Raw genomic sequence first — 22320 nt, forward strand, 5'->3', positions numbered from 1 at the left:
GGCAAGGATGAGAAAGGAAGAGAAAAGAGGAAATTAAAGAAACGAAGAGCAAAGTAAAAGAGGCGTAAATTAAAAGGGAATCTGATGGAGGCATTTAAGTGGCACAAGATAATTATAACGTAGGTGATGCGAGCAGGATCATTTAAGTTAGTAATCAGCATAGGATAAAAAAATAACAGATTCAAGCTCGATAAGTCTGATTTGAAAAAGAGAAACTGGCTCACAGGGGCAGTAGTAAATTTAAGGGGAGTCAAAAAGGAGGTTTAAAAGAAGATTAGATAGATGTATAGATAGAGATGATAAGTGGATGTAGGTAGGTATGTTTTATATGGGGGTCACCACGTGTGGGGCCTCCTGGCTTTTTGCTGCTTCCCTTCTGTTCTTATTATAACTATAAATTAATCTATCTATATACAAGGTCGGCAATCCCACACGCCACATCATTACATTTGCCCCGTTGGCCTCTGGTGGAAAGGGAAAGTCTTGTGGCTCACCGTACTACACCTCATAAATTAATGAAAATAATGAAGAAAAAAAAAGAGGAAGAAAGAACATTACTTGAAGCAATACATTTAACAACAACAACAACAACAACAACAACAACAACAACAACAACAACAACAACAACAGCTGCATGCCGTACGGTTATCTGAGGGCAGGAAGGTAAAAGCGCTCTATTTTCACCTGATCCAGAAGGGGAAGGTTGGAAATTAGCTGAGTTAGAGCACCAAAAAGTAAGAGGGGAAAAAACAAAACAAACAAGGTCATGATGTAGGTTAAAGTTGCAAGAAAACGCTGCTTCTTCCGCCGAGAATTGCCAGAATTAACCCAAGAGAGAGAGAGAGAGAGAGAGAGAGAGAGAGAGAGAGAGAGAGAGAGAGAGAGAGAGAGAGAGAGAGAGAGAGAGAGAGAGACGTGTGAATGTGTATCTTTGAGCGTTTTATCTATCTATCTCTCTCTATCTATCTATCTCTCTCTCTCTCTCTATCTATCTATCTATCTGTCTGTCCTATCCATCCATCCACCTATCAAGAGAGAGAGAGAGAGAGAGAGAGAGAGAGAGAGAGAGAGAGAGAGAGAGAGAGAGAGAGAGAGAGAGAGAGAGAGAGAGAGAGAGAGAGGGGGGGAAGCGGAGTGTCAGCTGCACGAGGGAGGAGTTAAGCGCTGGTCGCCGGGTGGAGGGCATGACAAGCTGGGCGCGGGAGGAGGTGATGATGAGGTGAGCTGGCTGTGTTGTGAGGCTTTATGATGTGTTTAATGGCCACTAAATACACTTAAGAAACTCGCTCAAGGCTATTTGGTGTCTATCTCCGTTGGTTTACTGCCCGATGATCTTTTCCTCCCGTGACAAACACAGCGGTGGTGAAACTCCTTGATAAAACTGTGCCACGCCTTCACGAACACTTCAGCGCCTCCTTCTCTCGATTCCTACTTCCAAAAGTCTCCTGTGGAAGTTACTATGGTTTTCTAGATTGCTTTCATGATTGAAGTGATAGTTTAAACAAGGATTCTTCATGCTTGAAAACCTGATTTGTCATTATAATGGCCTTTGAAGATTTATTTACGAGAACCCAAACATAACACAGCCTTCTACTTCTATATCCTCTTGGTGTCTAGTTTATCAAGGATTCTGCACCGTCAGTAAACAAAAACACCCATAAGAAGATGATTTATTATTGCTACAGCCTTTGAAAATTGTTATGAGAACCTAAAATGTTTAAAAATAGATTAACCTACTATGTCTCATCGGCCTCTAGTTTAACAAGGATTCTGCACCGTCAATGAACAAAAACACTCATAAGAACAGCCTTTGAAAATAGTTATGAGAATCCTAAGTGTTTAAAAATAGATCATCATCGTATCTCTCAACTGAATCTGTACCGTGAATGGAGAAACACTCACGAGAACACGATTAATAGTCATTAGTCATTAATAGTCATTGAAAATAGTCATCGAAACCCGAAAACTTTTAGAAACAGACTACCTTTCTTATGTTCCTCATGTAAAAAAAATACTTATGAGAACACTATTTATTATTGCTACATCCTTTGAAATTGTTATGAGCGTCCACAGTGTTTCAAAAATACCATCAACATTACTTATATCTCCCACTAGTGTGTTAACTTAGTGGCTTATGTTCAGGTGGACGAGGGAGCGAGCAGGTTGGTTGGCATTCACCCCATCTGGTTCTCATTCCCTCTCTTCCTTACCTCCTCCCCTAGTCTCACCTTCCTCCAGGCTTTAAATTTCCTCTCAGCTATGCGTCCTTCGTTTCTCTGCTCCTCCTTCAGTTTTCTACGTGTGTGTTGGGGAGAGAAGGGGGGTTAGTGTGTGTGTGTGTGTGTGTGTGTGTGTGTGTGTGTGTGTGTGTGTGTGTGTGTTGATATAGTAGATAGATGGAGATAGGTACATAGATAGATAGATAAGTAGATAGACAGACTGATAATTAGATGAGAAAGGTAGGTATGTAGATAGATCAGTCGATGCATATATAACTTACTTGTAGTTGCTCTCTCTCTCTCTCTCTCTCTCTCTCTCTCTCTCTCTCTCTCTCTCTCTCTCTCTCTCTCTCTCTACTCTCTCTCTCTCTCTCTCTCTCTAAAAGCGGAACCATTTCTTGTTAAGTTACCACACACACACACACACACACTTTCCCTTCTTTCTCACCTTTCCTCACTTATCCTTCCTCACTCTCCCTCCTCACCTTCCCTCCCTCCTCAGACGGCCACCAAGCTCCAAGTTTTCAATGCGACCCACACCCCGTGACTGCAATGCGTGTCCCATTAATTTGCTCGATTCTTCTCTTATCGCGCGGAGCATAAATCGCGGCGCGGGTTTTGTCTCGGGTTGGGGAAAGAAACGCGAATGACGAGGGTAATAAAGTGGCGATGGTGATGGTGGTGGTGGTGCTGGTGGTGGTGCAGTCGTCGTGGAGTGATTGGATTGTTAACAGGGGCGGGAGTGTGTGTGTTTCTGTGTTTGTTTGTGTGTGTGTGCGTGTGTGTGTGTGTGGTGATGGGTGTGGTGGTGACGGTTCTTATCGGATCACTAATGCACAGACATACAGTCCTACCTCCCCCTTCTCTCCCTCTCTTTCCCCATATCTTTGAGGTGGAAGTGATCTCTCTCTCTCTCTCTCTCTCTCTCTCTATGGCACAGAACTCGACTCGCGGCCCAAAGACTGCAAGTTCGATTCTGGCGCACAGTAATTTTTCATTTTTTTTCCCTCTTTCAAATCCTATCTGGTGCCATATTAGCTCTTTGCTGCGGCACCATAACTTGATGTGGTCGATTGTTGTGGTACCGTAAATCTCTCCCTCTCCCTCTCCCTCTCCCTCTCCCTCTCTCTCTCTCTCTCTCTCTCTCTCTCTCTCTCTCTCTCTCTCTCTCTCTCTCTCTCTCTCTCTCTCTCACCCATAAGTAGCACCTCTAGTCTAAAGAAAACCAAGAAATTCCACTAATGTATGGTGAGTGAGGTAAGCACATTAAAGCCCCGAATAGTATCGTTCGAAGGCACAAACCATCGCTCGGAGGGAGACAGGACGGGGCAGGGCAGTGGTGGTGGTGGTGGTAGTGGTGGTGGTGGTGGTGTCAGAAGGGTCTTAACTCCTCGCTCCCCCCGATATAAACGATCTAGTCATATCTGAGGAATTTCAGCACAGCATATGTTTACGTTGGCAAATACCTGAGCGCTGGCCACAGGCACGATCGTATTTTGCTTATGACTAATCCGACAGGAGGAAGACACTGAAAGGGGTTCCCGGGAGAGGCGCTTAGTGGGTCGCCAGAGAGGTGGTGGTGGTGGTGGTGGCTTTGTTGGGGGTACGGAAAGAAGGATGAGAATGCTGGGTTTTCTGCTTCAAGTATTGGGATTGGACAGGAGAATCTTGTCTTCTGTAGTATTTCTGAGTAATGAAGGTGTTGTTGTTGTTGGTGGTGGTACTGGTGGTGGAGGTGGTAGTGGTGGTGAACTGCATCTGGCTTTGTTGGGGAAGGAAAAGTCGGTAGAGAAGGGTGGGTGCTCTGCTTCAAATACCGGGAGTGGACAGGAAAATCTCGTCTCCTTTAGTTTTTTTCAAGAATGATTTTGCATTCTCAAACGTTCCGGCGTCTTATTTTAGCTAATTTTAATATGATCTAGTGGAAGTTATAGGTGGTTATCAAGTGGTAGTTCAACAAGGACTTTAGATCATTAATGTGCAAAAAAAAAAAAAAAGTTTGAACCCAGCTAGGCGTCTCTGTGGCCTTTGAAAATCGTCCTGATGATGAAAGAACAAAGAATGCAACCCTTCGGAAGAGAGGGCGCGGTGTGTGTGTGTGTGTGTGTGTGTGTGTGTGTGTGTGTGTGTGTGTGTGTGTGTGTGTACGTTCTTCTAGCTATGGAAATGCAAGATGGAAGAAATGGAATGAATACGTAGGAAGAAAAAAAAAGAAGAAAAAAAGGAAAAAAAAAATACAATGCAATGGAAGTTTGCTAAAAAAACAGATGACGCACGTTGCCGATGTGGCGTGTACGTCCATTAAATTATTGAAAACTGAGGCCCGGGCAACCCAGGACAAGACGCCCCGCAGTTTTACAGGAAAATTATGCTGATCAAAGAATCGGGGAGGCGAGGAGGCGAGCAGCGCGACGCCCAAACACCGAGGAATTTGTCCCTTCTCACGTTTTCCAATCCCTGAAAGCCCCACAGTGGTGACCCGGGGCTGGTGTGGGTTGGGGTGGGCTGGTGTGGTCCGCTGCCGCCAAAGGGTTGCTCTTCCGTGTCCTTTCTTCTGTTTGTTCTTTATCGTGGCAAAGTCTCCTTCTGTCCTTCCTTTTTTTCTTTCTCATTCCAAATATTTTTTTTTGTAGGTAATGTCTCTTCCTTTTTTCTTTCTTCTTCCCTTTTTCGTTCTTTCTGATACCGAACACCCTTTTCTTCTTTCTTGTACCTAAGACTCCATTCTTCCTCCTTTTTCCCTTTTTGATACTATGCATTCTTTTATTCTTCCTCTTTAATCGACATCCCTTCGTTCCTCCCTTCTTTCCTGTTTTCGATTTTCATAGCACTTTTTTTTTTTTTTAATCGCTGACATCTCTCTCTTCCCTCCTTTCGTTCTAACACGTCTATCATCCTTCCTTCCTTCGTCGCACCCAACAGTCTTTCCTTCTTTTCCCAGCAACAAACATTCCTTACTTCTTCCGCTCCGCCGCCTTTTTCACCCTGCACTCCTTCCTTTCTTATATGCAGCCTTTCTTCATTTCTTTTCATATTACTGCTCCATAATATAGCTTCCTTCGTTGTAAGTAATACTCCTTCTCTCCTTCACTGCTTTCTTCCTTCTTTTCTTGTATCCAACACTTCCTTTTTCCTTCCTTCCTCCCTTCCTCCCTTCCTTCATTCCTTCCTTCCTCATACCATATATAAATAGCCTTATATGTCTTAATACAGAGACCAAACAATGTGCACTTCTATGTTTTCCCCCTACAGTAAAAAAAAAAAAAAATAAATAAAAACTAACTTTCCTCTCTTTTCGGATTCCTCTTAGATAATTACTCCTTTATTCCATCCAATGAGTGTTCCCACAGGCATAAATTCCTGCCTTATCATGCAACGCTTCACTTTTACACTGAATCAAACTTTCTTTACTGCGCTACGCTTGGGTTGTTACACTAGTCAGAACACTCACCAAGGCGGACCGGTGAGGCGGGGCTGGTAGAGGCGGGGCAAGAGGGGGAGGGGCAGGGAGAGGTGTCAGGAAAGTGCTGAAAAAAAGGTCCATTACTGAATATGAGAGATATGAATAGGAGGAGGAGGAGAAGGAGGAGGAGGAGGAGGAGGAGGAGGAGGAGGAGGAAGAGGAGGAGGAGGAGGAGGAGGAGGAGGAGAAGGATTAAGAGGGATACGAGCAGAAATAATAATAGAAATAATGAGAACAACAATAATAACAATGGCAACACTACTACTACTACTTCTACTACTACTACTACTACTACTACTTCTACTACTACTACTACTACTTCTACTACTACTACTACTACTACTACTACTACTACTACTACTACTACTACTACTACTAAATTCATATAAAAAGAAGAAGAAAAGCGGAACTGAAGCAGAAATAGAAAGTAAAAATAATCTACCTGAATTATTTTAGTTCCTTGTCTAAAAAAAAAAAAAACTTTAAATCATAGATAACACACACACACACACACACACACACACACACACATGAGTCACTTAAGAAAAAAATAGGAAAGAAAACATAAAATACAAGCCATTTATCTTTACATCATCGTAAATTTCATAACGAGAAACTAGTCACGTCTGTGGAGAGAGAGAGAGAGAGAGAGAGAGAGAGAGAGAGAGAGAGAGAGAGAGAGAGAGAGAGAGAGAGAGAGAGAGAGAGAGAGAGAGAGAGAGAGAGAGAGATTAATTTATTTACCCCCCAAAAATTTATTAGAAAACACAAAAGAACACATGTAGAAAATGAAACTGAATTAGAACAACACAATATTTTATCAAACTGAGGATGTTGCTTCAAATTATCACCAGGAATCAACAGGGAGAAGATGAGATACGTTTGTGGACAGCGATGAAAGGTGGATATGTGTACGTATTATACATAGCCTGCCACGTGTAGATCTTCTGGATTGTTGTGGCTTTCCTTGTGTTATGTTCCTGTTACTGAGTGTGAACAGGTGCTCGCCCTTCGTAGAACGCGCACAGGCCACGAGGCTAACATTGAAACCCTCCTCCTCTTTCTTCTCCTCCTCCTCCTCCTCCTCCTTCTCCTCCTCCTCCTCCTCCTAATCTATTCTTTCCTCTATTTTTTTGTACCAGCGCATTTCACAGAGCTCTGAATATAAACAGATGACCAAACCAGTAGCTAATATACCTGCAAAGTCTCCCCTCCATCCTGGCAGCGAGTAAATCACAACATTCCTGGTAATCTATTCTTCCCTTTTATTTTTGTATCCATTTCTGAATATTAAGGGATGATCCCACCAGTAAATAAAGAAGCTGCTAAACCTTTTCTATGCGTAAATCATTAATAATCCCAACCTATTCTATCCCTTATTTTGTATCCATGCAAACACAGCTTTCTGAATATTAAGAGAAGACCAGACCAGTAAACGATGAAGCTGCTAAACATTCCCTTCATCTCACCAGCAAGGAACAAATCAATTAACATTCCTGCTAACTATTCTCTCCTTTTTGTTTTTGTAACCATGCGAACAATGCACAGCTTTCAGGAGTATTAAAGAATGACCAAACCAGTAAAGCATATAAGAAACCAACGACTCAGCAGCGAGCAAACCATTAAAATGTGACTCAGGCAGGTGGCGGGAGCTCAGGAGGCGTGACGCGGGGCCCAGATAACGCCGCGAGGGATGGCTCTGAGGGGCTGCGGCAGGGGAAGTGCCAGGGCAGAGGGAGGCGAGGCACTGCACCGCCCCCTGTGTCATTATTTATCACTGGGATGATTTAAATCGACCCGGAAAAGATTCAAATGAGCTTTTATGATTAACCTTCACGAGTAAATGAGGGAAGGAGTTACCAGGGAAATGTGGGGAGGGAGAGGTGGTGATGGTGGTAGTGGTGGTGAAGGAGGGGAGAAGAGGAATAAAAAAAAAAAAGAAAAATCGAGTAAAAATAGTAGTAGTAGTAGTAGTAGAAGAAGCAACAGCAATAAAAATTATAATGATAATAACAATGATGATAATAGTAATAATAATAATAATAATAATAATAATAATAATAATAATAATAATAATAATAATAATAATAATAATAATAATAATAATAGCAGCAGGATTACTACTACTACTACTACTACTACTACTACTACTACTACTATTACTACTACTACTACTACTACTACTACTACTACTACTACTACTACTACTACTACTACAACTACCTCTGCTACAACAACAACTACAACAAAAACTATAATTACTACAACAAAGTTTAATCGTTATCACTTCATAAACTACAGCTTCAGCCTAAGTCTTCCTGCCATTCTTCCCACCTACCTATTCTCTCTAAAGTAAAGCCACAAGCAGCGGTGGTTCCCAAGCCCGAGCTGTACTTTGGGTCTCCACAAGTCAGTTTTTGCAACAAGGGCGTCACTCTGAACATGCTGACAAGACAGATTCCCACGTCACCTGTCCGCCAACTAATTAACCAGCACGTGTTCTCACTTTCCACAGTACTACATCAGCGGCACACACACACAAGCGTTCACTGAGCCAAGGAAAATGTCTAGGTGTGCTTTGCGTCTAGACATGTTAACACGACTAGTTTCTTTGTCATCTGTCCGCTACCTGGTTAAACTGCACGTGTTCTTGCTTTGTGCAATGCGTAAATGACACACACACACACATACACACACACACATACACACACACACACACATCAGCGTTCACTGCTAGGGAAACTTTAAGCTATACAAGTAAAATTGAAGTACACTAGAGCTGCTTGGGGCACCGACGTTCATCTCCGTCTCGTTAGCTTTTGAGTGTGTGGCGGATGATATCTCTCACCCTTGGACAGAAAGCCGCTGTGACGTGCAGATTTCCATAGTTTACTTTCCTGAGGTTTTTCAAAGTAACCATTTATCAACTAATAAAGAAGGAAGAGTGAACAGCGGGGTGAGCCATATCCTCAAGCGCTGGTTCGAACAGTGGTCCGCTGATTCGTAGCCAAGAGCGCTAGCCACTGTACCGTAGACCGTAGACTGCATCTATTTGAATGTGTTAACAAGACGGGTTTCTAAGACACCTCTCCGATACTAATTTAAATACCCGTATAATTTTCTCCCATAGGAAAGATACGCACGCTCGTTCTTTGCCACAGAAAAATGTTAAGTACAACTGCGTCACTCTAGACATGTTAACACGATTGGTTTTGAAGTTACCTACCCGCTGTCTAATTAACCTGCACATGTTCTCGCCTCCTGCACTGCGATAAAGATGCACATGCTCGTATAAGCTCTGTCTGCCATACCAAGGGTTATTATGTGCACTGATTAACTCTTGACATGTTAACACGACTGGTTTTCAAGTTATCTATCCGCTGTCTGATTAACTTTCAAGTGTATCAATTTCCAACAGCAAAGATGCACGTTCTCGTATGTGTTCTCTTCCACAGAAAAAAAAAGGTTATGTTGTGCACTGCTTCACTCTAGACCTGTTAACAAGACAGGTTTTAAAGTTATTTCCGCTGTATAATTAACCTGCACGTATTTTCGTCTTCTACACTCAGGTAAAAATGCACGTGCTTATATAAACTTGCTCTGCCACAGAAAAGGTTAAATTGTGAAATGATTAACTCTTGATATGTTAACACGACGGGCTTCCATGTCACCTGTCCGCTATCTGATTAACCTGCACATGTTCTCGCCTTCTGCACGCTAACGATGCACACGCCGGCATTCACTGAGAGAGGAAAATGTTAAGTTATGGATCGCAATTCACGATAAACTGACGCTCCCTCGTCTCGTGTTTCCGCCACCTGTGATTTCCCTCCCCTTCGTCAGTCACCGCGAGTACAGCAAGCTCAAGTAATCGTGCCACAAAGTTCTGCAAATTTTACATCTTTGATTCGAACATAAATTGGTATATGGACTAATGAACAGCTTTATATTGATCCTTCAGATGCGAGCAGTCAACAGTATGGCAATTTTCACTTCAGCTCAGTATTTGTAGACGATTTGACTGAGCTGCAATATAAGTATACGCAGTAAAAGAAAAAAAAAAGATTGAAAAACACTATTACTCATCAAACCATTGTGCCATTCTTTCGTTTTTTCTTTTTCCTTTCGTCTCTCACGTCTTCTTTAATTAACGTAGTCTTTCCACCTTATCCTAGATCTTAGTCTCTGAAAATACCACCTGTTCTTGAGCCTTCAGACTACAACGATAACAACTAATAGGCAACAAACACGGCAGTCAGTCCTCGTGGAAATAAAAATGGGAAAGAATTAAACTTGAACCACTAACAAAAAGCAGAGGAGGAAAGATGCATCGCCTGCATAGTAAGCTTTCACTTTCCGCATCGTTTCTTTTTCAAGCACCGTCTTCCCCTTCCTGGTGGTGGTGGTGGTGGTGGTGGTGGCGGGTACAAATGTTTATGGTTAGGAAATAAAGCGAGGCATGCGAGTAGCGGCGATGGAGGAAGGCGAGAAGTGGGTGGGGAGTAGGGAAGAGAGGGAGTGTGGGGAAGAGGAAGGGAGGTAAAGAGGAGGAAAAAGTGAACAAGGAGGACAAGGAGCGGAAGAAGGCTGAAAAAGGAGAGTTATGGGAGGAGGAGGAGGAGGAGGAGGAGGATGAGGAGGAGGAGGAGGCTAAGGGATGGAAGGGAAACGAAGAATGGGGACGCGTAGGAGAAAGGAAGAGGAACGGAAAAGAAGAAAAGGAGGAAAAGATATAGGGTGGAGAGATGTGGCTAGTTGAAAAAAGGTAGGGAGAGGTGGAGGAACAGGAAATGGAAAGCTAGGTAACAAAAGGTTAGAGAAGGGAGAGAAGAGAGGAGGAAAAATATTAGAAAGGGAGAGGAAAGAAGAGAAGAAAAAGAGAACGAGAAATAGTTGGTTAGAAAAGAAAGATATTTAAAAAGAAAGGAAAAAAATGGGAAAAAGAGGAATGTTAGAGAAAGGAGAGAAGAGAAGAGGAGATATAAGAAAAAGAAGGAAGGTGTGTTGAGAAGAGAGATGAAGGGAGAGGAAGGAAGAAAGAAAGAAAGGAAGGAAGGAAGGAAGGAGGATGAAAGGTAACAAACAGTTTGGTCTTCCACCGTAAACAAACAATGAATTTTGTTGATCTTAGAAATAAGTGGAGAGTTTGTTGGTGGGTTTACGAGCCGCTGTTTAGGGCACGGCTTTGGGCTGCGTGTGTTATTTATAAGGCAAACATCGCCCCATCATTCATTGCCGAACAGGAAGAAGAATCACCGCGCGTCAAAACTCAGACCGCTCACACACACACATACATACACACACACACACACACACACACACACACACACACACACACACACACCTTCGTCTTCCACGCCGCTAATGTGTGCTGCGAGAGAGAGAGAGAGAGAGAGAGAGAGAGAGAGAGAGAGAGAGAGAGAGAGAGAGAGAGAGAGAGAGAGAGAGAGAGAGAGAGAGACTGACCTAATTTCTCTCTCTCTCTCTCTCTCTCTCTCTCTCTCTCTCTCTCTCTCTCTCTCTCTCATCGCCCTCCTCCTCCTGTAAAAATGCAGGGGTGAGACGGACGTGAAGGCAAGCTTGTTAAAATCAATGAAACAAAGACAAGAAAATAAAGGTATTATATCACTTAGAAGTCGACTAACGTACCACACTGACTTTCACTGCGTATAGTTCTCATTTTAATTTCAATTCCTCTGCTCTATTGGGAATCTATCAATTGTCGGGTTTTGTGAAGAGACAGTCAGCAGATCAGGAGACTCAAGATCGAGGAGAAACACTTAACACAATAGTAATACATGGAGTTTGTTACTGCTAGATGCAACATGAACCCCACAATAGTAAGTCACACACAAATGATGGCGGTAAAACACAAAATCTGACCATTATTTCCCTAAAAAAAAAAAAAAAAAAAAAAAAAATATATATATATATATATATATATATATATATATATATATATATATATATATATATATATATATATATATATATATATATATATATATATATATATATATATATATATATATATATATATATATATATATATATATACGAAAGCATAAGAAAACTACTGTCTTTTTTTTTTCTAAATCGGATAAAATGGTCATGTCCGATTTTACAGTATAATTTTGCAAGACAACATTAGAAAAACTAAACAAAACATTGTAAGGATAAGAAAGAGACTGTCTTATCTTTTCTTATGCTTCAAGGCTGATGTAAATGATCTTAATAATATAATTTTGAAAGACATCACTGACAGCAAAAAGACCGAATATTGTATTTTTGTCGGTAGTTGCACCTTTTTTTCGCAAGTGAAATCATCTGCAGTTACTCAGATAAAATAACACAAGTCACTCCGTCGTCAGATCTCAAGGCACTGATCTGATTTCCTATTATCAAAAAGGTAAGAAGGTTTTAGTGTGTTGATTTATCTCACACAAAACCACTACTGCAATGTCAACACTCAACACTATATTTCAAAACTATTGTAGTGAAGAAGTGTGAGAGTGGCTCTAGAAATGAGGAGTGTGAGAGAGATTCATGAACAGTGTGAGGGTGTGAGGGCCGCGAGGGACGAGAGGGAGGCAGGTGGCGCCCTGAGGTGTGGCAGAGGCGGCAGGGCGTCACGGTCCCTCTCAGGTGTTTATGACTCCCGCCCATGATGGATGTGAGGCATATCTTGTGTGGGGCGCCGTCACCTCCATCTCTCTGGGCGTGGCCGGGGGCGGACAGCAGGGATTGAACACACGCCCACACCGCCGACACGAGGCGCGCTTCTCTTCTCATCCTCTCCGGGATTTTAAAAACACTGGGCTTTCATTAAGATTGTTTTTAAAGGCCGCGGCGACTATTTTCTTTCCGTTAATAAATACTTTTTATACTATTACTAAGATAATGGAAATAACATTGAAAATCATAATAATGACCTCTACATGAAACATTCCATTTGTATAGTTTTTGAAGGCCACAGGAATTATTTTTTTCTTGTTAATGAAACCTTATTATATTATCAGTACAGAAATGAAAATACTATTGAAATCCTAATAACTTCTACGTGAAGTACTTTGGGCTCTAATTAGGATTGCTTTTTCGAGGCCAAAGACATGATTTTCTTCCCGTCAATGAATCTTTGTCATACTATCACTACAATAATGAAAACTATTTGAAAATCGCAGTAACTTCTTATCTGTTAAACGCTGTCGAGATAAGCGCCAAGAAATTTGACAAGGCACTGTCTTTTCTGTTTCCCTTTCTTGTAGTTCGTGAGGTCTTCCTTTTTAATTCTTTTTCCGTGTTAAGTTTTCTTTTCCACACTCTTTTCATGCCATATCTTTCGATTTCTTCCCTATTCATCATATTTTATATAGTCCTTGTATTCGTTTATGTCCACTGTGTTAAGCAAAATCTTTCATAACTCTCATATTACCTTCCTTTCACGTTACGCACCAGTCCTCCCCTCGTCCCGTGCCTTGCCTGCCTCCTCCCTGCACCTCCTTTGCCCCGCACCGTCCTCCCGCCCCACGCCACGCCGCGGCTCACGATCGCAGCTGCACCCTAACCTAATCCTCTATATTTTGTCAGCGCGGCGGAGCTGTCTCATTTATCCTTGAATTATAAGAGGCGGCCCCAGCAGCCCACCTTCACCTCCACATCCTTCTTCCCCAGACACGCCGCTCCCTCCCTCCCTCCCTCCCTTCCCACGTCCCCGTCCCGTGAGCTCAATTTGTTGATCCGGTCCGCACACACACACACACACACACACACACACACACACGCTATCACCTCACATGCTTTGTACACAAGTCGCTCATTCACATTTGATTGCCAGGTCCAGCGTTACATACCACGCGTCTCAGGCACCTCGAGGCCGCGTCACCGTGTCGTGTTTAGGAGACAGCCGCCTCTCGCACACTCACAAATCCTCACGCGTTCTATAGATCTTATCGTTTTGCTCTTATCCGGCGCGGCATTAAGTCACTCCCTCGTGCATTCTCCTCCCGCACGTTTCCGACATCTATTTCACCAATGAATGGGCGGTAAGTGTGTCAGGTACAGCGCTGCAACTCGTGCCTCTGAGGGTTCTGTTAAGGTAAACTAACATCTGAGTGCCTGTTTTTTTTTTTTTTATTGTTTTTCTTTCTTCATGGAGGGAAAGTGATGAAACGCTGGCTGATGTTTCATGTTACTCACAGAATGTCCACATTGCGGTCTTGTTAAGTAAATCCTTGCCTTGCTAAACACACCCTGCCATTGCTAAACACATCCTGCCATTGCTAAACGCACTCTGACCTTGCTGAACACATCCTGGCATAGCTAAACACATCCTGGCATAGCTAAACACATTCTGCCATTGCCAAACACACTCTGACCTTGCTAAACACATCCTGCCATTGCTAAACATAATTATGATGACATTGCTAAACACATCCCGGCATAAGTAAACACATCCCGGCATTGTTAAACATATTCTGGCATTCGTAAGCATGTCCTGGGATAACTGAACATATTCTGGCATGACTAAACACATCCCTGCATAACTAATATTCTGGCATTGCTAAACATATCTCGGCCTTGCTCTCTCTCACTCTGCTTGACGCCTCACGACCCTCCTCACTCATATAGCACGCCTCCCTTTTTTGTTATCTTCCTTCCACCGCTCCTTACTATTACACTCTCCTTATTCACCACCACCACCACCACTACCACTACCACCTCCCATGCTCCTCCTTTTTCACCACTACGATCTCCAAGTAACCGTAACTTCCATATGTGTCGTGCAATAATTTAAGAGTAGTTTTTCTCTTCACCCTGCTCCTCTGCCCCAACAAGCAGGTCGTGGTGGGGCAGGTCGCCAGGAAAGCAGGCCGTTCGTGCAGTCTCTATGATAGTCCCTACGAGTTTGGTCTACGTACACGCTACAATGTCTGTTTTTTTTCTTTACTCTCAACAAGCGGGCCGGCAGGAAAGCAGCTTCTCTGATAATCTCCACGGGTTTGGTCTACGTACGCTACAGTGTTTGTTTACCTCGCTTTATATAAGAGGTGGTTTGGAATATCAGCTACTACTTCACGTTGGTGCGAGGGACAGCAGACGAGACGCGCAGAGAGCAGAGATCCCTGTCATGTTTCCCCGCACCACCCCAATCATTCCTCGCGCCATTCCATTAATCCACGACATTTACCGCGAGTGTATCATTGCTCTCCCTCTCCGCCAGACGTAAATATTTCCGTAAATACCTCCCTCACACCTGCTCCCTGCGCCGCCTCTCTCTCCCTCTCTCACCCCCTCTCTCTCTCTCTCTCTCTCTCTCTCTTTCCGCCGCCCCGTCCACCCCCACTCACGCACAACTCCTGAATGGCGGCCTTTACACTTCGCTCATATTCCGATACGTTAAGGCAATTTTACTCAGCGCGGCGTCCTGGTGTGAGAAACTGACGCTTTTATTATTATTATCATCCTCATTCTCCTCCTCGTCTTCTTGCCTCGGGCCAATCACAGGGCTCTTCTGGGTTGTATTTTCAAGTTCTCGCCGGGAGCGCCTCGCTGCCAAAAAGCCAAACGAAGCGAATGGCGCTCAGGCCGAGGCAGCCATAAACAAGGAGGCGGTGTATGACGGGCTGGCATGATGCATGACAGGCAAGCGCACCCCAGGGAAGGAGGGAGAGGCTGGGAGGGGAAGGATAGTAGTGGGAGAGGCTGATAGAATGGAGGCTGGGGATGGGAGAGGCTATGAAAGGGACAGGTTGGGACAGAGAGGGGATGGAAGGAGAGGAGGGGGGAAAGAGAGGCTGGTGGAGAGAGAGAGGCTGAGAGAGGGAGGGTGGAGAGTGATGGAGGAGGAGGTAGAGATGGAGGAAAGGGTGAAAATCGGGAAAGAGGCCCTGGTAGAGGGAGAAAATGGGAGAAGTAGATTAGGTGGTAAAGGAGGGAAGGAGGGGAAAGATTTAGGCAGGAGGAGGAGGAGGAGGAGGAGGAGGAGGAGGAGGAGGAGGAGGAGGAGGAGGAGGAGGAGGAGGACGAAACTGAGGAATAAAAGCAGGTAGAAGGAGAGTCTGGTAGTGAGAGAGGTAGTCTGGGATGACAGGAATGAAGTAGAAGGAGGAGAGTGTGAAAGAAAAAAAGTTAAAGCGACGAAAGCGAGTAGTGAGTCGCCATAATTCATTGGAAAACGGATATTTACTCTTTCTGCTTAAAGGAAAGTGAAATCACCTGAGGGAAGGAGGCGAAGATACAAGGGACTAGAGAGAACAGTAGCTAAAAGAAGGACCAGGCGAAGCAGAAAGACACGTACCGATAAAGATAAACCGAGTACTATGTGGTTCACGTTCTCCGCTCAGTCAAGATCTTCTCGCTTATGTTGCCACGAAGAAAAAAGAAAAAAAAAAAAGAAAAAAAAACACACAAAAAAACAAAAAAAAAACAAAGGGGCGACTGGGGACAAACTCGCGGGTTTGAGGAGATGCGTGGAGTGACGGCGCTGGGATCATAAAGTTTCACGAGAAAAAGCTACACGATCCTGATAAAGAAAAAGGGGAGACAGAGTGGCACTGTTTCCCCCACTGCCTCTCTCGTTCTCTGTCCCCAACACGTCAAGAAAAACAAATGTTTACAGTGAGGAAAAAGTTTTCGAGGAACTGGAGATGGAAGAAGACAAGAATGGAAAACAAGAAAGAGTGATTTTAAAATAACTTAAAAAAATATATATATATGTACAAAAAAATAACATCGTGGTAAAGGAGATGCATATACAAAGAAAATACTAAAAATAATGACAAAAAATTGTTCTCGGAAAGGTTATAAAGAAAAGCTAGATGAAGTTATAACTCACTGATACAAAGCAGTCAAAATTCCGAATGAATATAAGAAAACAGAATTAGGGAAGTTATAAAGAAAAGAAACGAGTAAGGGACAGGTCAAAGAATGGAGCGAAAAGTCAACTGAGAGAGGGGGAGGAAGAAGAGGAATGTAGGGGAAGGGAGAGGAAGGAATGGTGGGTGAATAAAGACTGGGAGAGAAAGGGAGGAATGCATGGGAGGGAAAGAGAAACAAAGGAGAGGGGAGAGAAAGAACGTCTACCTCTTCTCGTACACACAATAAATAAACGGAGAAACAGTTGAATAAAGTGAACAAATATAATAAAAAAGACAGACATATAAAATGGGTGTGGATATTATTCGTATTATGCATGTATATTTGTGATATATCATAAGTATTATATAAAAGATCCAATTACAGACATATCTAAGGCATAACACACACACACACACACACACACACACACACACACACACACACACACACACACACACACTTACTGACTACAGCAGAAGTAGAATAATTACAATGATGAAGACTACTTGTATTTCATGGTTCAAATAATTACTTTAGGCACATGACTCCTATGAAACACAATAAACACACGCACACACACACACACACAGCTGTTTATTGATCACAGCAACATCACAATCACATCAGTATGAAATTCTAAAGTAAATAATTAGATGGCTCAAGAAAGTCTGATTACGTTTATAAAAGAAAAAAAATCAACTGAAACACACACCCACACACACACACACACACACAGCCATCTAAACGCCTGTCCTTTCTTTGTTCCAGCTGAAGGTGCGGGCGCCCTTCGAGAGGCCAGCCAGACCCTACAAGGTTCAGCTCAACCAGCAACACCAGCGTGATGGCGAGAGTACGGCGAGGGCTGATGGTGATGAGAGCTGAGCGGTGATGAGTGGTGATGAATGGTGGTGATGAGTGATGAGTACTGATGAATGACAAGTGGTGATGAATGGTGATGAGGGATGATGAATAACAAGCAGTCGTGGTGAGAGGTTGCGATTAACAATGAGGTGCGATGGTAACTGATGGTGATGAGTGGTGATGATGATTGGTGGTCATGAATGATGAGTGATGAAGAGAGGTGGTGAATGGCGGTGATGAGAGGTGATAGTGTTGATGGTGAGTGACGAGTGATGAGCGTTGATGAAAAATGAGTTTATGAGCGATGATGACTAATGGTGCGTAGTGATGAGTGGTGATGAACCGGTGAATACTGCTAATGACTGGTGGTGAATGCTGAATAACCTTGATGAATGACTGTGATGAACAATGATTAGTGATGAGTAATGACTGGTGATGAATAATTATTGAGTAGTAGTGGTGAAAGGCTCTGATAAGTAATGGTGATGAATGGTGGTGACTGGCAGTGGTGACTGTTGATGAATGATGAATACTGATGGAAAGGTGATGATTGTTAGAGTTGTGACAATGAGTGATGATGAGCAATGATGATGAGTGATGAGTGGTGATGATGAGTGGCTGTGAGAGTGATACCTGGTGAGTAGTGTTGTGGTGGTGATGAGTAATGATTAGTGTTTGTAATAAGTGGTGATGATGAATGGTGACAAGTAATGATAAATAGTGATGAATGAAGATGGTGAGAGGTGCTGATTAATTGTAGAAATGAATGATAGTGATGACTGATGAAGACTGACGGTGATGAATGACAATGACTGATAATGAGTAATGGTGATGATGATATTTATTAGCAGTGGCATTAGTAGTAGAAGTGGTAAGAGTGGTGTGGCAGTCAGTGCTTGGTGACTAAATGGAAAGTAAGATAGATTAAAGGAGGTAACATCTTGATAAAATGTCAGGTATTTATCATTATCTCTTGAAGTAAACATAAGAAAGTGCAATAAAAGTTGGAGGAATGACTAATATTGCTATGCTCTCTAAATAGGCCACTTTCCAATCCCTAACCCCTTCTCTCCTGCATCTCCCTTCACTCTCAATCATTCAATACTACTTATTTCCCATTATAATTGCCGTCCAACAATCCTAACACCTCACTTAATCTTCAGGTTTTTAAAATAGTAACTCAGGTATTTATGCTTTGGCTCATCTCCTAATTATCATCTAGGATTCTTGCTTGTTCTTGAAATGGCCAGTAGATGTCTTCCTCTGGTCGTCATTGTGCATATCCTGCTTGTGAGAGAAGGTTTATTAGTTGGCAAGTACTCTCTGTTGTTCTTTCCGCTCCGCTTCTTTGGTTTCAATCTCCTCTTTTTTCCTCCTCCTCCTCTTCCTACTACTCGTAATGTTTTGTCGTCCTTCTTCTTCTTCTTCTTCTTCTTCTTCTTCTTCTTGCTTTTCCTCTTTATTTTTTTATATTGTTTGTTTGTTTGGTTGGTTGGTTGGTTGCTTGATTGTTGTTGTTGTTGTTGTTGTTGTTGTTGTTGTTGTTGTTGTTGTTATTCTCCTCCTCCATCCTTCTCCCTTGTTCTCCTCCCTCTTCCTAATTATGTACTTGTCTCTCATGTTCTTGTCTTTCCTCTTCTTGTTCCCCTTGACTCCCATTCTTGTTCTTTCCGGTAGCACCACCTACGAAGACCATGCTAAGTCAAAAGAGCAGGAAAGATAGCGATTTTACACGAAAAGAAACTGCCAATTGTAGACAAACTGGCTTCTTGTACCCTCACTTATGCTCTAACAAACTGCAGTATATATATTTCACACTCATATTAATTCCTTCCCTTATGCTCGAACGTTCTAACAAACCCTGGTACACATTCCACACTCATCCGCCACGCTTCCACAGTTCCGCGTATTGACGAGGAGTCCTTCAAATCGGTGTCTGGGATCACGAGGAGGAGAGGCGCTATTCGTCACCAGAAGGTCCACAGCGTCAAGGGACATAAGTTTGTGGCCAAGTTCTTCAGGCAACCCACCTTCTGCGCCTTCTGCGGGGACTTTCTGTGGTAAGGGCCCTGTGTGTTTTTTGTTCAAGTTCAAAGAGTTTAATGGCAGATAAGTCATTCATAATATACATATGGAAAGGTTTGGTGTGTGTGTGTGTGTGTGTGTGTGTGTGTGTGTGTGTGTGTGTGTGTGTGTGTGTGGAAATAACTAAAGATTGAGGTGAATAAAATAGGAAAAGAACAAGAACAAGAACAAGGAAAGGAGTGAGAAGATAAAAGAAATACAAGGGTTAAGGAAGAAGAGAAGGAGGAGGAGGAGGAGGAGGAGGAGGAGGAGGAGGATAAAAGAAATGAGGAAGACTAGAACACTTACCGTTTATGTTTCTACCGGACGAATTCTCCTACCAAAATTACAGACCTTATTATTACATTCTATCATTCTTCTGTCGCCAACTTTCTATAACAAAACACTAATAACACATTTATCTTTACTCCTTTACATAATAACAACACCACTTCCTCGCACTGCAGTTGACGATGAAACACTGAACTTAATACCCATCAATATTTCCGTGGCAATACCTCACTGTTTCTTTGCACGGAAGCGTAAGAGTAACACCCCAACGAGCTACTGATGAAAACATATTCATCACTACACGCAAAACCCACTCAAATGGCCCACCCACACTCACACCATCACACACACGCACTAATCTCTGCTCCCACCCACTCACTTCCTCGCCTACGCCTTCCTTCTCCACTGCTCGGCAAAAGTTTTCACTCGTATACGTAATCACAGTAAAAAAAAAAAAAAAAAAACGGTAAACATCTATCTGTTTTTCCCTTCAGACCTCAAACTGCCATACTATTTTGCCTAAATGTGTGTAGCAGCAACAGAAACAACAACAAGAGCAACAACAACAGCAGCAACAACAACAACAACAACAACAACAAAAAGCACTCGTGTGTAGCAAAACATATTCGTGAGTTATGATCCATTTATTTAGACTCTTTGCCTCACTTCCTTTTCTTCCTTTCTTTCTTTTCCTTCTCACTTTCTTACCCTGCTTTTCCTTTTTCTTTCTTTACTTCTCTTCCTTCCTATCTATGATTTTTTTTCCATCCCTCTTTTTTCCCCTTCTCTTTCTTTCATTCCCTTTTTTCTTTTCTTCCCTTTTCTTTTCTTCCCATCCCTCCCTTATCTTCCATTTAATCCTTTCACTTTTCTCCCTTCTCTTCTCTTACCTTCATTTTCCTTTCCATTACTCCCCTTTCTATTAACTTAATTTCCTTTCTTTCTCATCCCTTCCCTTTAAATCCCTTCCTTTTCATTCTCCTTTCTCCCTTCCCTTCCCTTCACTTTCCTCCTTTTTTTCTTTTCCTTATTTTCTCCCTTTTTTTTCCCTCCACTTCCTTCTCTTCCCTCCCTCAGTCCACCTAACCACGCATTTTCTAAGAATCTGCTTTGGTTTGCACGCTTCCGGGAGTGTGATGGACGTCTGCCTGAGAAGGATGGCCCACAGGTGTCCCGGTAGTTGCCTGGTGGGTGAAGGCGAGGGTGGTTGTGGGAGGGTTTAGGAGAGCTTATTAGGGGAAGGGGGATGGTGGGGTTGGCTGGTGATAGGGAAGGAGGGGGAGGGAGGAGAGCTGGGAACGGATCTTGCTGCACCGTATCCTGTCCACCTTTTCCTGTCTCGTCTGTCCGTCCAACTGATTGACTATCTGTGCATCTGTCTGCTTGTTTGGTTGTCTGGTGATGTACTTGTTTTGCGTAGTTTGTGTCTGTTTGTTTGTTTGTTTGTCTGTCTGTTGCTATGTTTATTTCTTGTCTTTTTGTGTCTTTTGTCTTGTGTTTTGTTTCTTTTTTGAGTGTTTGTGTATCTCACTGCTCCTGTCTCTGCTTTCCTTTCTGCCTGTCTATTTATGTCTCTGTGTGTGTTTTATGTCTGTCTCTCTGTTTGTCTGTCTGTTTCTTTGTTTTTATGTCTTGTTATTATGTGTTTTTGTTTGCATATATATATATATATATATATATATATATATATATATATATATATATATATATATATATATATATATATATATATATATATATATATATATATATATATATATATATACATATATAACCGTCTGTCTGTTTTTTTTTTCTGTGTTTGTGTGCCTGTCTGCTTGCCTGCCTGTTTTTCTGTCTGCTTGTTTCTTTCTGTCTGTCTGCCTGCCTGCCTGGCAGCCTATCTGACTTTTTTCTGCTTGCATGCCTGTTTGTCTATCTATCTATGACTACCTGCTTCTCTCTCTCTCTCTCTCTCTCTCTCTCTCTCTCTCTCTCTCTCTCTCTCTCTCTCTCTCTCTCTCTCTCTCTCTCTCTCTCTCTCCATCACCCACCCCTCATTACCGGGTCGTGCATCAGGATCGAGTGCTGGGCGATGAGGGATCACCTCCCCGCTGCGACCCTCAAGTAGCGCGGCGCCGCCCCCGCTGCTTACATAACACAGACGGGGAGGAAAATTGGTTTGTTTACAGAGTGACACACATGGCGCCGCCTAGCAGTGTCGCCGCCGCCCCGCTCCGCCCCTGCCAACTGTGTGTGAGTGCGTGTGTGTGTGTGTGTGTGTGTGTGTGTGTGTGTGTGTGTGTGTGTGATTACCATGTGGAGTCCGTGATGAGTGATGATGCTCGGTGTTGTTTGTTGAGTGACGAGAGCCTTCTTCGGGTTCAAAAAAGTACGTACAGAGACTGCGCTGCAGCCTCTATGTGTGGAGGTACCGTGTGTGTGTGTGTGTGTGTGTGTGTGTGTGTGTGTGTGTGTGTGTGTGTGTGTGTGTGTGTGTGTAGATTTGGATGTACTAGAGAGAGAAAAAAAATATAATAAATAACAGAATACGATGTGTTACAGTAGATATATTGAAAACAAAAC

At 42.8% G+C, this 22320-nt stretch overlaps 1 protein-coding gene and 1 long non-coding RNA gene across 9 annotated transcripts in view; one reads left to right on the forward strand and one right to left on the reverse strand.

The window, feature by feature from the left end:
* The window catches only part of LOC135099250 (putative protein kinase C delta type homolog), a 186350-nt gene that overhangs the window by 56448 nt on the left and 107582 nt on the right, over positions 1-22320 (forward strand). For 4 of the 8 annotated variants that reach the window (XM_064001667.1, XM_064001679.1, XM_064001689.1 and 1 more), the window contains 2 exons: positions 17308-17407; positions 19301-19460. In XM_064001667.1, the coding sequence (XP_063857737.1) occupies positions 17308-17407; positions 19301-19460 (260 nt within the window). The remainder of the gene's footprint in view (positions 1-17307; positions 17408-19300; positions 19461-22320) is intronic. The other 4 variants (XM_064001672.1, XM_064001686.1, XM_064001690.1 and 1 more) reach the window with 1 other exon arrangement.
* Positions 5189-22320, reverse strand: part of LOC135099320 (uncharacterized) — a 95205-nt gene continuing 78073 nt past the window's right edge. The window contains exon 4 of the long non-coding RNA XR_010267841.1: positions 5189-5746. This is a non-coding gene — a long non-coding RNA (uncharacterized LOC135099320). The remainder of the gene's footprint in view (positions 5747-22320) is intronic.

This window comes from Scylla paramamosain, chromosome 4 (genome assembly GCF_035594125.1).
Source record: "Scylla paramamosain isolate STU-SP2022 chromosome 4, ASM3559412v1, whole genome shotgun sequence".
Taxonomy (NCBI): domain Eukaryota; kingdom Metazoa; phylum Arthropoda; class Malacostraca; order Decapoda; family Portunidae; genus Scylla; species Scylla paramamosain.